The sequence below is a fragment of the Triticum aestivum genome, chromosome 2B, assembly GCF_018294505.1.
Source record: "Triticum aestivum cultivar Chinese Spring chromosome 2B, IWGSC CS RefSeq v2.1, whole genome shotgun sequence".
Lineage (NCBI taxonomy): Eukaryota > Viridiplantae > Streptophyta > Magnoliopsida > Poales > Poaceae > Triticum > Triticum aestivum.
In genome coordinates, this window is record NC_057798.1 from 180,099,411 (window position 1) to 180,113,233 (window position 13,823).

The 13,823-nt window shown below is 43.8% G+C and overlaps 1 protein-coding gene across 1 annotated transcript; it reads right to left on the minus strand.

Moving 5' to 3' along the window:
- Positions 1–3,307: 3,307 nt before the first annotated feature.
- On the minus strand, positions 3,308–11,408 carry LOC123044214 (uncharacterized). Its single transcript, XM_044466888.1, has 10 exons — positions 11,044–11,408; positions 10,768–10,947; positions 10,558–10,663; positions 10,446–10,476; positions 10,067–10,100; positions 9,168–9,320; positions 6,415–8,470; positions 4,842–6,132; positions 3,914–3,997; positions 3,308–3,727 (listed from the first exon to the last, which is right to left on the minus strand). The coding sequence occupies exons 1-10, from the start codon at positions 11,100–11,102 to the stop codon at positions 3,663–3,665; spliced, it is 4,059 nt and encodes a 1,352-aa protein (XP_044322823.1). The 5' UTR covers positions 11,103–11,408; the 3' UTR covers positions 3,308–3,662.
- Between the last annotated feature and the right edge of the window lie 2,415 nt (positions 11,409–13,823).

The following is a 13,823-nucleotide window of genomic DNA, read 5'->3' on the forward strand; positions in this document are numbered from 1 at the left end:
TATTCTCCTCACGCCCTCACACAATGTGAGATGTCGTGATTCCACTAGTGGTGCCCTTGAAGGCGGCGACCGAACCTTTACAAACAAGGTTGGGGCAATCTCCACAACTTGATTGGAGGCTCCCAACGATACCATGGAGCTTCACCACAATGGAATGTGGCTCCGAGGTGACCTCAACCGTCTAGGGTGCTCAAACACCCAAGAGTAACAAGATCCGCAAGGGATTAGTGGGGGGAATCAAATTTCTCTTGGTGGAAGTGTAGATCCGGGCCTTCTCAACCAATCCCTAGAAAATCAACAAGTTTGATTGGCTAGGGAGAGAGATCGGGCGAAGATGAGCTTTGGAGTAACAATGGAGCTTGAGGGAAAGGAGGTAGGTCAACTTGGAGAAGAAGACCTCCTTTTATAGTAGGGGAACCAATCCAACCATTACCCCCTCTTCAGCCCACGCAGAGCGATACTACTACTCAGTGGAGCGGCACTACTCCTGGTAGCAGCGCTACTACCGTGGAGACTGAGAGCAGAGGCATAAGAGGGAGAATGGGAGAGAGAAAGGGGGTTTGGGCAGCACTAGTAGCGGCGGTAGCCGCGGTACTACCGCTCACGGGCGGTACTACCGCTGCTACTGCCGCTACTACTGACGCACAACCCGACACGAGAAAAGACATCCTTGAATCGAGGCGGAAGCAATGCCGAACTAGGACGGTACTTCCGCCGATGCACACAAGCGGTACTACCGCTGTAGGACAACGATACTACCGCTTGAGGACCATGGGCGGTACTACCGCGCTGGCAGCGGTACTACCGCTATCTCCTCACAATCTCCACTACTGTTGAAACGACAAACTCCAAGGAGAGGAAAGGAGCTGGGGGTGCAAAGAAGAAGTGTATGTGTTGATTCCACCATAGCCTTTCCATTGTGGACCCCCTCTTGATAGTACTGTGTCTCCTACGACTCAAGTCCACCAAAACCGAAACGAAAGAGACTACACCGTCTTCACTTAAAGCTCCGAGGGGAAAGAATCGTCTCGTGCCAATGAATGTATCTCTGAAAAACTCAATGCACACGATTAATCCGCAAAAGCATTGTCATCAATCACCAAAACTACTTAGAGAGAGACATGCCCTAACAGCAATGACCAAGACAATAGTAGCCCAAGTCCTCCAACAAAGAACAAACTTGCTCAAGTGCGAGCATGAGTGAGAACACGACCAAGGCAACACCACTTGCAGAGGGGAGGATGCCAGCACTACACGCAACGAGGCCATAACCCAATGCCACCGGACCGGCCATCACACAGACTATAGAAGGAGACCAATACATCTCTCAGACGAGATCGACATCTTTGCACCATCCACCTCCAAGAAAACACTTCCGACTCTACGACAATGCTAGAGGGATCAACAAGGCGATGTGGGCTGAGCTGAAGAAACATGACCCTCTAGCAAGACCTCCACCGCCATCTTGAAGGCCTACCTAGAACATAACTGCAGCTCCTCGACACCGTCGAGGCGGTGGCGACATCGGTACCGCCCGAGCGGCATCACCCGACAACCTAACACACTGAACATAAGGAACCGAGGCTCCCCACCGTGCCATGGTCGCCAGGGAACATGCAGAGGGAGGGGGCGGGGGGGGGGGGTGCACCAGCGTAGGAAAAGGAAACTGCTTTGTATCACATGTTTAGGCCTCATTCGGTTTGGAGGATTTTCGTAGGAAAAACATAGGAATAAGGATTCCAGAGGAAAATTTCCTATGTATGCATTCGGTTCGTAGGAAATGCGTGCAGGAATTTCGTAGGAATACTACTCATTTCTCATGTTTTTGGAGGAAACTACACATCCACTCAAAGCTCATTTTACGCGTAGGAACGAGGCAAGTCAATTCCTTAGGATGGCAAGTGCCATCCTATCATATTCCTATACTACTCCTAATTCCTACGTTTTGATTTCCTCCAAACCGAATGAGCCCTTAGGAGAGAGAGGGGAGTTTTCTTCAATAAGTCTCATCTTCTTGGGCCATGTACCATGATGCCTAGTTAGTTGTCTGTAAGAGTTGCCACATAAAAAATTTAGTGACGTAGAGGAAAGAGAAAGAGGAGAAAGAAAGAGTTTGTGTGTAGATCTACCGACGTCTGTAGGGAAAAAAATTAGACAATAGTTTTGTTGTTGTACATCTGTAATTTCTCCTCGCAATTAGTTTTGGCCAAAAATAGACTATTTACAGATAAATCATTATATGGGTTGTCTATATTACTGTCTATGAATACCGTCATACAATAGTACATGTCCTTACTGTTGTTAGGGTGGCTATACATGGGCATATAGTTGGTATAGGTTCGCTAGATGACACCACATAGCACTGTCATGTAGTTGAACTCTCATTTCCATTAACTATTTACAAATTTTGTAGAAGCGTCGGCCGCCTCTCAAATGTGAGCAGTCCAACCCAAGTCTTAGCAAAAGATTCCCTCAAGATTATCTCTGCTCGAATGCAGTCAAAAGTGGGCTGGATGCAGTTACAGGAGATGTACGATTGGTGTGCATGGACGGTGGCAGGATGTAGCACGAGCCATGCCATGATCTATCTACAGAGTCCATGACATGCCTCTACATGCCCTAGGTCGGGGCTTACACTAGTTACTAGTACGTGGAAGGCTTACACTAGTTACTAGTACGTGGAACGTGGGAGCCTACACACACAGTAGCCACACACAACTGCTACACCCGAGTGGTGTAAACTTGTAATGCATGCACATGGATCCTGTACAAGAATTTGATTGCATTTACTTGCGCGGGCTGGACAAAAGGGTATTGATTATGTCTCTTCTTGTTTACAAGTTCTTAGTTGAGAACAATGCAAGAAGAGCAGATCATTTCACCCTAACAATGCTGGTATAACCTTTCGTAACCTCTCTGGTACAGGAAGCCATGGGGAGTTTGCATGTCAGCAGAGAATACAACTCGTTTACATGTTTTAAGTCCAAGAATTCCGACACGAATTTGGCCCCAAACATTCCAAATCAACTACTCCCTCCGTTCCGAATTACTTGTCTTAGATTTGTCTAGATACGGAGGTATCTAGCACTAAAATGAGTCTAGATACATCCGTATCTAGACAAATCCAAGACAAGTAATTTGGAACGGAGGGAGTAATACACAAGATATGGTTCAGAAAATAAGAAGACTTTACACAGAAGGGGGGCCATTATGCATCACATGTCGCCTGTACAAGAAATGCTCCAGCAATATGTAAAAAAGCATATGTATATGGCAGAAAACGGTATGATCTACTGAACAATACACAGCTTTGAAATGGATTTGTGATATATGTGTGTGAACGACGAAACAAATGGTGGGAGATACAAGCATATCACAAAAATAATAAAAATAATACAATGTCTCTGGGCCAAGTGGAAAAATTGCAAAAAAAATCTAGAAGTCCAACTCTACACAAGAGATGAAAAAAGATTTAAGGAAAAAGAATTAGCAAACAACAACAGTGGAAACGCTTAACTTGCAGCTTATAAGAATTACCATAGATACAGGATATGTATTTATATATGACAAGCTAGCAGTGTCCGCGTACCATCCGTGAAAATTTGATATCTTTACCTACTTCCAGAAGAAATTTTATACAATCCAGCTCTGGTGCTTGAGGGTCACCTTAGCCTAGCATCGCCTCCTTTGCTCCGGAATGTCGACAGGGAGAAGAATGAACGTGGTGCTGCAATTTTGGCGTGAAGATAGCTTTAGACTTTTGGCAAAGATTACCAATGACAGAACAAGAAACAATAATTATTGATAAAGATGAACAGTGGGTTATGTTCAAATTGAGCAGCTTAACATAAGAATATACTACACGTGTCAAAAAAAACATAAGAATATACTACATGTCTAGACATTTGTATACCTTTAATTGAGCTACCAGTCAGTTGATCCTCCCTCAGTCTAAAATTTGCAGGGGGGGTTGGAATGGAGCTGCGCAGCGATTGTTCTGCAAATTCAGATCTTAAGTAACCAGAATATGCAGAAAACAAATGAAGAGCAAAATAAAACAGAAACTGAAGCCTGAAAGACACGTACAGCTTAAGACTCAAAAGTCAGAAGTCTAAGCAAATATCCACTAATGTAAATGTATCATTCCCATACACAACTCTTTCAATACTGCATGCACATGATCTAGGAAGGCCCTATTTTTGGATTCTAGTTTTGGGTCCACCCATGTCACTGAGAAGCAGAACTTCATCCCATATGTCAGTATCATAAAGAAAATAGGGAGTTGAAATTGGGGAGAACATAAATGTGATCAGTGCAAAAAGGTGAGTGAACGAGGGGATTTAATATTTGTTACCAAAAAAACTGTGCTGCAAACGATACGTTCATGTCAAGAGATAGAAACAATTGATTCCAAGGTTAGTATATGTGACATGTAAAGAGAGGATATGAGCACCGTCACTTTAATTTATCTGGTTATAATACTGAATCCAACATCTGGAGTTCTTAAATAAGCTGAAGATAGTGTGAGTCAACTTGCACACAAATAGTTTGACTTCACACAAAGTGTCATTTGCTTTTATCTGGAAACATGAAGGACCCTGAAAGACACTTGTACTAAAATGAAGGCTTACCCTATTGGTTTTATTCTGATCTAAGTATGGAAAGAAGCGTTGGAAAGTATGAGTTGTTGCCAATAAAAGGTGGGTCTAGTTGTCATGGGGGACAAGCGTAATCTAGGTCATGACACTATACTTCAAATGGGTTAAAGCATACGATGCAATAAATACTCGAAGATATGATACTTGAAATAGCATGCATAGAGGATTATACAAAGAAAATACCTTGTTCAGTCAAAACCTCGTTCTCAACAAAACCATCATATGAAGAAAGATAGCCCATTCTTGACTTTCTGAAATCATCAGAGGATCCTATTGCCAGATCCCGGCCATCTTCCATATCATCGTCACATTCTGAGGCAGTTGAAGCAGAAACCCAGTCATTTACTAAACCATCACCCCTATTCTTCCTCCCAAATTTCAGCAGCTTCTTAAACCCTTTTGGGACATCTTTACGTGGCTGTTGAGATGCATTGGCACCACCAAAAGGCATCTGAGCGCTGCCCCACTTTTTTCTCATCCGGGAAACATCAGCATCTGTTATTTGATCCAGCGAATGAGAGTTCCACGGTGATGGACTGCCGGTTGGTGAATCGACAAAAGCATCACCATCCGAGGTATCATTTGCATAAGGCAATAGGTGTGGATGATGCGAGCTCCAGGGGGCTGGTAATTCACCAGGTAAATCATGCATGTTTCTTGCAAAAGCATTGAACTTGGTACTGGATGCTTCCCGTGGAAAAGAAACATCGCCATTTTCTGATCCTGGATCGTCTGAATTTCCAAAATCCTGACTCAGTTTTGGAGTCTCACTGTCTGAATCAGCAGGAAAATCACTTTCCCTGAGATTCTCTTCAATGCTTTCGTATTCTTCATCTTTGGCATCATCTGGGGAATCCTCTTGCTGATCTGGAAAATCATCATCTTCATCCTGTAAGACACTTGCAAACATTGGTTGTCGAAATCCGGTTATACCGACAACAGGGTGAGTCCCATTGTCTTTCCTAATAAACGACTTCGGTACACCAGATTTATGGGTGTTACTAGAAATTCCTGAGGGAGCACAGTTGTAAATATCCCTGTTCACTGATGAAGTGTCCCTTAATTCACTAGCATTTAAGTCTTTTCTCATAGACTGTGACCCCCTTGATTGATCTTGATTCAAAATACTCTTTGACTCTTCAATTATGCTCTTACTACGGGAAAAACCTTTTGGCTGAGCCCTTGCAGTAGCTCTGCTATGACCAGCTGATGGCTTTGTATTTTCCTTTCTGAAGTCGGAGAAATTGGGAACTGACTGTGCAAGAGGATTTTCTGGTGGGTTCCTGCGATTTGCATAACCAGGTCTTACAGCTCTTGACGAATGTTTATGACTATGGACAGGATCAATGGATTTCTTTTGTGTGTAAGCTACTTTGTTTGAAAAATGCTTCCTGGAATCAGCACTCCTGGAAGAACAATCACCAGATAGGTAGTCACTGTTCATTTCATCTTCTACCAGGAAAGAATCTGCCCCCTGGAAAAGGCAAATATAACAAATTATTAACAAGCAAAATCCACAAGTGCGCATCATTGCAAGTTGCAATATGTCAAATGATTGCAGCATTCATTCTACATCTATACTTGCTGAAAAACATACTTTCAGTACTTCGCAGAAAAACTAAACTAGCCTTTTACCTTTAGTAGAAAAAAAACAGAGTACAGCATTTGGGGTATACGCTAGCATTACAAAATAACAGAATTTCTTAATTACTATTTTCTGTTGAAGTACAGCACTAATCCATGTAGAATCTAATACCTGATCCTTATTTCGTGAAACTGATTGTAAAGCAGATCGAGAGAATTTGGCCCGCATCTCAGCCTTGCTCCTTTCTAGACTTTCATGCATTGCCTTTAATATTGCTTCCTTCTCTTCTTTCTGCAGCTTCCAATCCTCCTTTAGTTTTGCATCCCTCTTCTGCATATATTGATCATAAAATTTTCCCCGTGACTCTTCTAGGCTAAGCATCCCAAGTTTTTCTGGTGTGCTGTTGTTATACCCTTCGTTGTCCACTATCTTCAGAAGCTCATTGGCATCAAAGTTGTTACTCTCCATCACAGTTTGCTTCATACAAATCTTCTCTGGAAGAACCTGTGTAGGCTTTACCTCACTTAACCTAGGTGTGTCATCAACCTGTGCATCTGTAGACTTTCCTCTCCTGGAAGTGGTTAGCTTGTGTGCAGCAAATAGTTTCTCCAACTCATTGGCCTTCATTTGCAGTTCATCATGCCGATCTTGATTCCCCTTCGCCAGTTTCGTCGCCCTAGTCTGCTCCAAGGGAATAGCATTTGCATCATTTACTGGTTTAACTTTACCTCCCAGCAAACTCAATTCCTGCTCAGCATTAGATGATTGTCTGCTCAAATTTGATCCCTGGCGACTAGAATAATCCGATTGAGGCAGTATTTCAGACCCAACAGCAACCTTTCTCCGCACATCCTCTACCTTCCGTGGTAGACTTTTCCGCCGCGAGCTAGCATCATGAACTTCAGATTCTGTAGAGCCAGCTTCGTCCCTACCAGATGAACCCCTAACATTAGTGCGGGAATTGGATGTGGCTTTTGATTTGAGATCGACACCACTTGACACTTTCCCAACTGATCGAAAGGATCGATCCTTCTTCACAACCGCGTCTGCTCCAGCATGCATCTCTTTTGAACGAAGGCGAGAACCTCTACTATCTTTACGTCCAATCTGTTCACTTGCAACTGGTACTTCATGAGCAACAGGAGTTATTTCCTTATCTATCTGGACATGATCCTCTGACGATGGACTAGTTAAACTACCATAATGTTTCGGGAAAGCTTCCGCCGCTGGCCTTGAAGATGTTTTTTGTCGGTTTTGAGTGGAAACATTTGAAGCAACATGCTCTGACAACCTTGTGTCACCTTGTCCTTGGTTAACTCCCTGCTCCTTGTCAAAGGATAACTCACTCTCAGTACTAGAGGCTATAGCCATGTCATCTACCGAACAAGACCCAGTCTGCTTTTCAGGAGCCTCGGTAACAATGGCTGATAATGAGGGTGGAGATGTAGTATTAAAGGTTGAGGATGAAGAAGCATTTGTAGTGGTAGAATCCTTGGACTTGTCACCATCCTTTTGACGTGACCAAGATTGAGATGTGTCTGGATTCTTCACCGCACTAGCATCCTTATCAGCTCTTACTTTTGAACTGGCCTCCAGATAGGCAGATGTTGGTGTCCCAGCTGGAGTTCCATTTTCACTTTTGTCATTACAGCCACTGTTATCATTGTTACCCAGATCAATGCTCATGTCACTGACACTGCTCCACCTCCTTACCAACTTGTCCATGGACGCAACAGAAGGCACCCTGCGGTGCTCACCTTTCACTGGAACCACCTTAGCAGTACCTGCAGAGTTGCTGTTACCAGAAGTTGAAGTTTGCTCCTTTTGCTTATTCTCAAACATGCTTATTCTATCTTGCACACTCAAACGCCTCGAAAGCTCTTTAGCAGGAGCAGGAGGAGCATCAGTTTCGTTTTCTTGTTTATCTACTGTCTGCTGGATGGTTGGCTTGGATTGCTGTTCAGCGCTCGATCCTGATGGAACATCAACTGAATGTTGGCTGTTGCCTAATCTATCGATATAAGGGACACTACCACAACTTGTAGATCTATTGCTGGATCCACCATGATCAGCCTGTGGCTCATCTATAGACATGTCTGAACTGCAGGAGTCACGAAGATCCCCATCTTCGAAGCTCTTCCAGTGTGATGAAGGTGCTGGGGGTGAATGCTGAGGATTGATGTCTGGACGACGCTGGCAAAGTGACATGTATTTGTTGCATGCTTCGCTGGATATAAGAAGTTCAAGTTGTCATATGTATCTAAACATCATTCATCAAGAAAGGCAACAAAGGACCATAATAAAACAACGACCGTGACAGAAGATACCATATCTCAATGCACAATGCTATATCATGCAGAGAATGAATTGTAAAGCTGAACTTCTCATCATGCTCGAATTAAACATGACCCACCCTCCTAATTCCTAAAGAACCTTCTCTGCAAACTTTTCCCAATTTCCAGAATGATAACTTTAGGGTGCTTGAATTATTTCCTAAACTTGAGTTCTAAAGTTTCTAAGTTTACAGCTTCCACCATCTAGCATCTCAATTTGTTAATTATGCCATATTAATCAACATAAAACTAAGTTGACGTGTATTATAATGGCATTTGATAAAAAAGATGATAAACTTTCTCTTTACAGCTGCCTGTTATTTTATATCCTCAATTAGATCTACTTGAGCACATTAGTCTACTGCTGATGGGGACTCACTTGTGCTAGATCTGTAGATCAACTTTTGGATATACCAAAATAGCTTTGTGGCTAATGGATTGTGCCTTAATGGGATATGCTTACTGGATAAGCTGTTAGCTGTAATTTTGGACTACATAACGCTCACCACCAAAACTTTCAAGTAATACCCGTGCGCATATATGATTATAAGTTTATAACTGAATTATGGGCTTGACAAGCTTCAATCATACCTCAGCCTGCTGGCACCAAAGTGGTCCGCAAAATGGAGAAGCTCAGAGACACTGTCATGGTTGAACCCTGCGGACGATGCCCGGGCACAAGACGTTACAAGGTCTTGTTTAAGTGCACTTAAACGGACATCGATTGCTCTAAGAAGCTCCTTCCTGCACAAAAATTAACCAGGGCATAAATTATGGATGGTTAAGATATTTCAGCTTGCATTAAAAGGGTGAAACTGTAAATTACTTGATATCACAACACAGTCTATGGACAACAATTATGTTCAAGTAAGATGTCTTATCTATCAAAAACTCATACCACATTGCAATGCCACATGAATGCATATCAATCATTCTAATTTAGTAAGAAGTAGATTGAGTCTTGTATATAATATATAAATAAACAAAAGTGTAAGAAAAAAATGATATCCATGGTCTTCCAGTCAATAACATTTCGTCAAACTAATAACAAGTAATCCTTACATAAGCACCATAGACCAATTAAAGGAGAGGCAGTTTGTTTCACTCAAAGCTCCCAAAAAAGGAAGGCGGAAATATAACCACGGAAAGTGCATGAGCTGTAATCACGGAATAAATATAGAATTAAACATCCAGGATAAAGGAATTAACTTCATACGGTGTTATCGTCCACAGGCTACAAACATCTGCACTCAGAATTTTTGCTAGAGGTATATAAAGCAGCTAACATGATGGGAACATCAATTCCACAATAATTATATGGAGTATAAACCACAACATGTGCAAGACTTGGCAAAAGACTAAGTTGACATGTTTCATCTCTATATTGATCTACTCAACAAAGTACAAACTACAAACTAATCGTGAATAGAACCAATTTTATCTGGCAAAGGAGGTAAATGAGATGCAATTGAAATAAGAGGTGGGCTTACTTTGTAATGTCTGCAGCTGCTGCTGAGGCTTCAGCTGACAAGCACAAAAAGAGTTTACATAAATTATATCCAGAAGCATCGCATACAGCCATACATGACTATAATAATGCCACATTTATCTAATGTGTTACCTTATTAATGGAGGTTCATGTTAATATGTGATGAATAATATAGATATAGTGGCATCAATGTATCTAGCATTAATCAATGGTCCCTAAATTCTTAATGCAAGCCAATTCAACAAGAGAGCGATCTCTTGCTCCTGGATTTTATCAGCTCCCATTGAGTAACTCCAGTTAAGATGGACTCGGTTTCCCATGATGAACGAGTGTTAATGAACTGTATGAGGTATGAAAAGACACAAGACATTAGGGCATACCAGCTGCACCCGGAGTAGCACCTACAGCAGTCTGCATAAAGAATTGCCAATTTTAGACGAATGATAAGACTATATAACATGCTGAAAGAACTGCTTGATAGTTGATACTTACTCCCTGTGCCGCGTAAATCTTCCTAGCCCCTTCTAGCTGCGACATTTCTGCATCAAATGTATTCGCCATCTCCAGCACCTCGGGCGTGCTCACGAAGCGCACGAACCTTCAAGCACAAAGGAACCAAGCAAGCACCTATCAGAATCCAATCTCTTCGACAATCGACAGACCACCGACCCGAGCACCGCCGCATAAGCCATATCAGCAAACCTCTCGAGGGTGCCCTTGCTGAACCACGCGGCGCGCCGGTCCAGCTGCAGCCGGATGGCCGGCTGCGGCGGTTGGGCCGCCGCCTGCTCCTCCGCGGCGCGCAGGTGGGTCACGAACGGCTTCACCGACCCCGACGCGATCTTCTCCGTCCGCCCACTGCCGGACACCACGAGCTCGCACCTGCGCAGACACTCAAAAGTCAGCCAGTCACCCTCAGCCCACGCGAGCCGCAACGGAAGGCCGAGACATCTCCTTCCTGGTGTCCCGCTTCCTCACCTGGAGCGGCGGGGCGAGAGCTGGAAGAGCGCGTAGTCGAGCGGCGCGTCGGGCTCCATGGCGCCGCTGCGGCCGGCGAGAGGTCGGATCTGGTGGATCGCGGACGAGACCCGCCCCACGCCCCTCCGCCTCCGACGGGGCCGCCCCCGGTAAACGCCGGGGGAGACGGCGAGCCGCGCAATGCAGCTCCCGCGGCGACGAGATCGTGCGGCGGCGGCGGCGGCCCGGATCTCGGCCGCGCGCTGCCGAATCCGATAACGTGCGCCCTACTGCGCTGTGGGGGAGGGAGAGCGGAGTGGAGGGGCAGAGGACTAGAGAGAGAGCTCTGCTGGTTTGGTGGAGCTGGAGACTGGTACTGCCCTCTCTCTCTCTCTCTCCGTGAGAAATGCGGGAGGAAAAACGGACGAAGGTGAAACCGGAAACTTCCGGGGGCGTTTGGGGGAGATTACCGGTCTTAATCCGGAGTTTTGGCGGAGCTTAGGCGTGATTAAGAGAGATTACGAGAGATTGTTGCTTTTGTTTTCATTTTCCTTTTTCTATTATCCTTTTTTTTTTTGCTTTATTATGCGGCGCTGGCTGGCTTTTCGGGATAACAACGGCTTTGAGTGGACTGTTGGTGTGGATCTGACCGATTTGCCCCTCAACAGAAAACGAAACTGGGGGAGTCGCTCTGTTTTTGAATTTTGGAGGAGGGATTTTTCGAAAAGGATCACTCTCATTGCTGCTGACAGGATGATGGTGGGTGTGTTGCTTTTATCATAATTATTGAAAATGTACTGCAAGTACCATTTTTTCCTGTTTTGTCAATTTGCAATCCCAATCACCACCAATCTTCGCGCGGCAACTGGAAATAAACGTTATTTCCTACCAATATCTTTCGGGTCAGCGAGTCAGTAGTACGATATGGTCATGTTGTTTTTTTTATATTCTTTTTTGCATGAAAACTAGTACTGCGATGTAGCCAGCCATGATGAAATCGTTTGGTTGCAGCAAGGGCAATGAAAGATTTGCTACATAAGTTTGGTCTACGTTTACATATCTTGATTTTCTGATTAATTGCTGCATTACGCATTTTGGCGTTGATATATTAGTTTGGTTTAGGTTTACGTATCTTGATTTGTGATTAGTTGCTGCATTACGCATTTCGCGTTGATTACAAGTAGTTTGGTTTACGTTTACATATCTTGATTTTTGATTAGTTGCTGCATTACGCATTGCGCGTTGATGCACGGGTTGGAGTTCACTTTTTGAACGCCCATGCTATGCCTAGGGCGCGACTCGCAAGGGGTATTATTGGTTCGGCACAGTGAACAGTGGTTAAGCGCCTCGATATTTCTAGTCTATTCGTTCTATAGGATCAGGGAGCCTCGAGAGGTCAAGAGCTCGACAAGGACATCTCTTTATATATATAGAAAGGATTTATCATTAATTTATGCAGCTCTCAGATGGCGTCTGTCTAGTTATAGCACGGCATTATTATAGTCATGCATGCATAGCTGATACAAATAAATGAGGAAGAACCAGCTCCCGATTTTCCTTTTATATCTTCTCATCATTTTACCTAAGCTGATCTTTCAAGCATTATTTTAGCCCAAACTAGATGTGAAAACGATCTACTCTAGGTCTAAATGTTCACCGACATCTTCCTTGCTACTGAAAAATGAGTGGGCCAAGAAAAGAAAATCACATGCAAACTGTACGGTATCTCAAATAACAAAGATATGAGCAGGAGATTATCAAATCGAGGTAATACCAACTCAACGTGTTGCAATTCACCATTTTGCGATGAAAACAACTCGAGAATTGATAGATTTGCAAGCAGTGCCTTGTCTACAACAATAAGCATCCGACTTTATGCATTAGCAAGACCAGAGTATATCACGAAGGATAGTATCAAGTTGGCCGAGACTTTTTCGAAACACTCAGAAGAAAAGTGTACGCTTTGTTTCTCTCACCTCGCGAGCACTCACCAAAAGCCCGGGTATGCTTTAAGTATAAGTAATTATGTGTTCAAAAAAATATAAGTAACTATGTTTTTCCAGGGGTCAACAGTAGAGCAAATTATCTACATATAAACATTTAAATATGCATCATTAGATATATCATAGACATATTTTCATGTTTAATAGATACAAGATGCCCCAATTTTTCAATGAGATGGTATCACTTCCTTTGTCAATTTGTAATCCCAACCACCAATCTTGGTGCAACAACTGGAAATAATCGCTACTAACATATCTTTCAGCGCCAACAAGTCACTATGATGTGACGTGAGGCACAGATCTCGTTCTCTCCTCCGACCTCTCTCCTCCGAGGCGGCGGCGCCGCGCCGCCCCCGGGGAGTCACCGTCCACATCGCCCTCAGCCCTCCCCCTCCATCGCCTCCCACTACCGCCGCCGTCGTTGAGGACGCCGCGGGGCGAAGCCCCTGTGGTGAGGCGGCCGTGGCGGCGCAGTCCTCGACCGGCGGTAACGCGTGGGGGCAGCGGCGTCCATCTCCCTCCTCCTCCAACGACAGTGCGCAGTGAAGGAAATATGCCCTAGAGGCAATAATAAAGTTGTTATTTATATTTCCTTATATCATGATAAATGTTTATTATTTATGCTAGAATTGTATTAACCGGAAACTTAGTATATGTATGAATACATAGACAAAATATAGTCTCTACTCCTAATGTCTGAGTTGGTTGAATAGTATCCACGGTTTATTTTCGTCCCACCACTTTCAACCGGGTTTTTTCGCTGTTTTTTTCATCTCCGCTCCCACCACGCCACCGATT

Excerpts from the sequence above, each read along its gene's own strand:
- LOC123044214 (XM_044466888.1), bottom strand. The coding sequence starts at position 11,102 with ATGGAGCCCGACGCGCCGCTCGACTACGCGCTCTTCCAGCTCTCGCCC. Across the intron at positions 10,477-10,557 it reads AGATTTACGCGGCACAGGGA|ACTGCTGTAGGTGCTACTCC; the intron begins GTAAGTATCAAC and ends TTCTTTATGCAG. Across the intron at positions 8,471-9,167 it reads TTTGGTGCCAGCAGGCTGAG|CGAAGCATGCAACAAATACA; the intron begins GTATGATTGAAG and ends TCTTATATCCAG.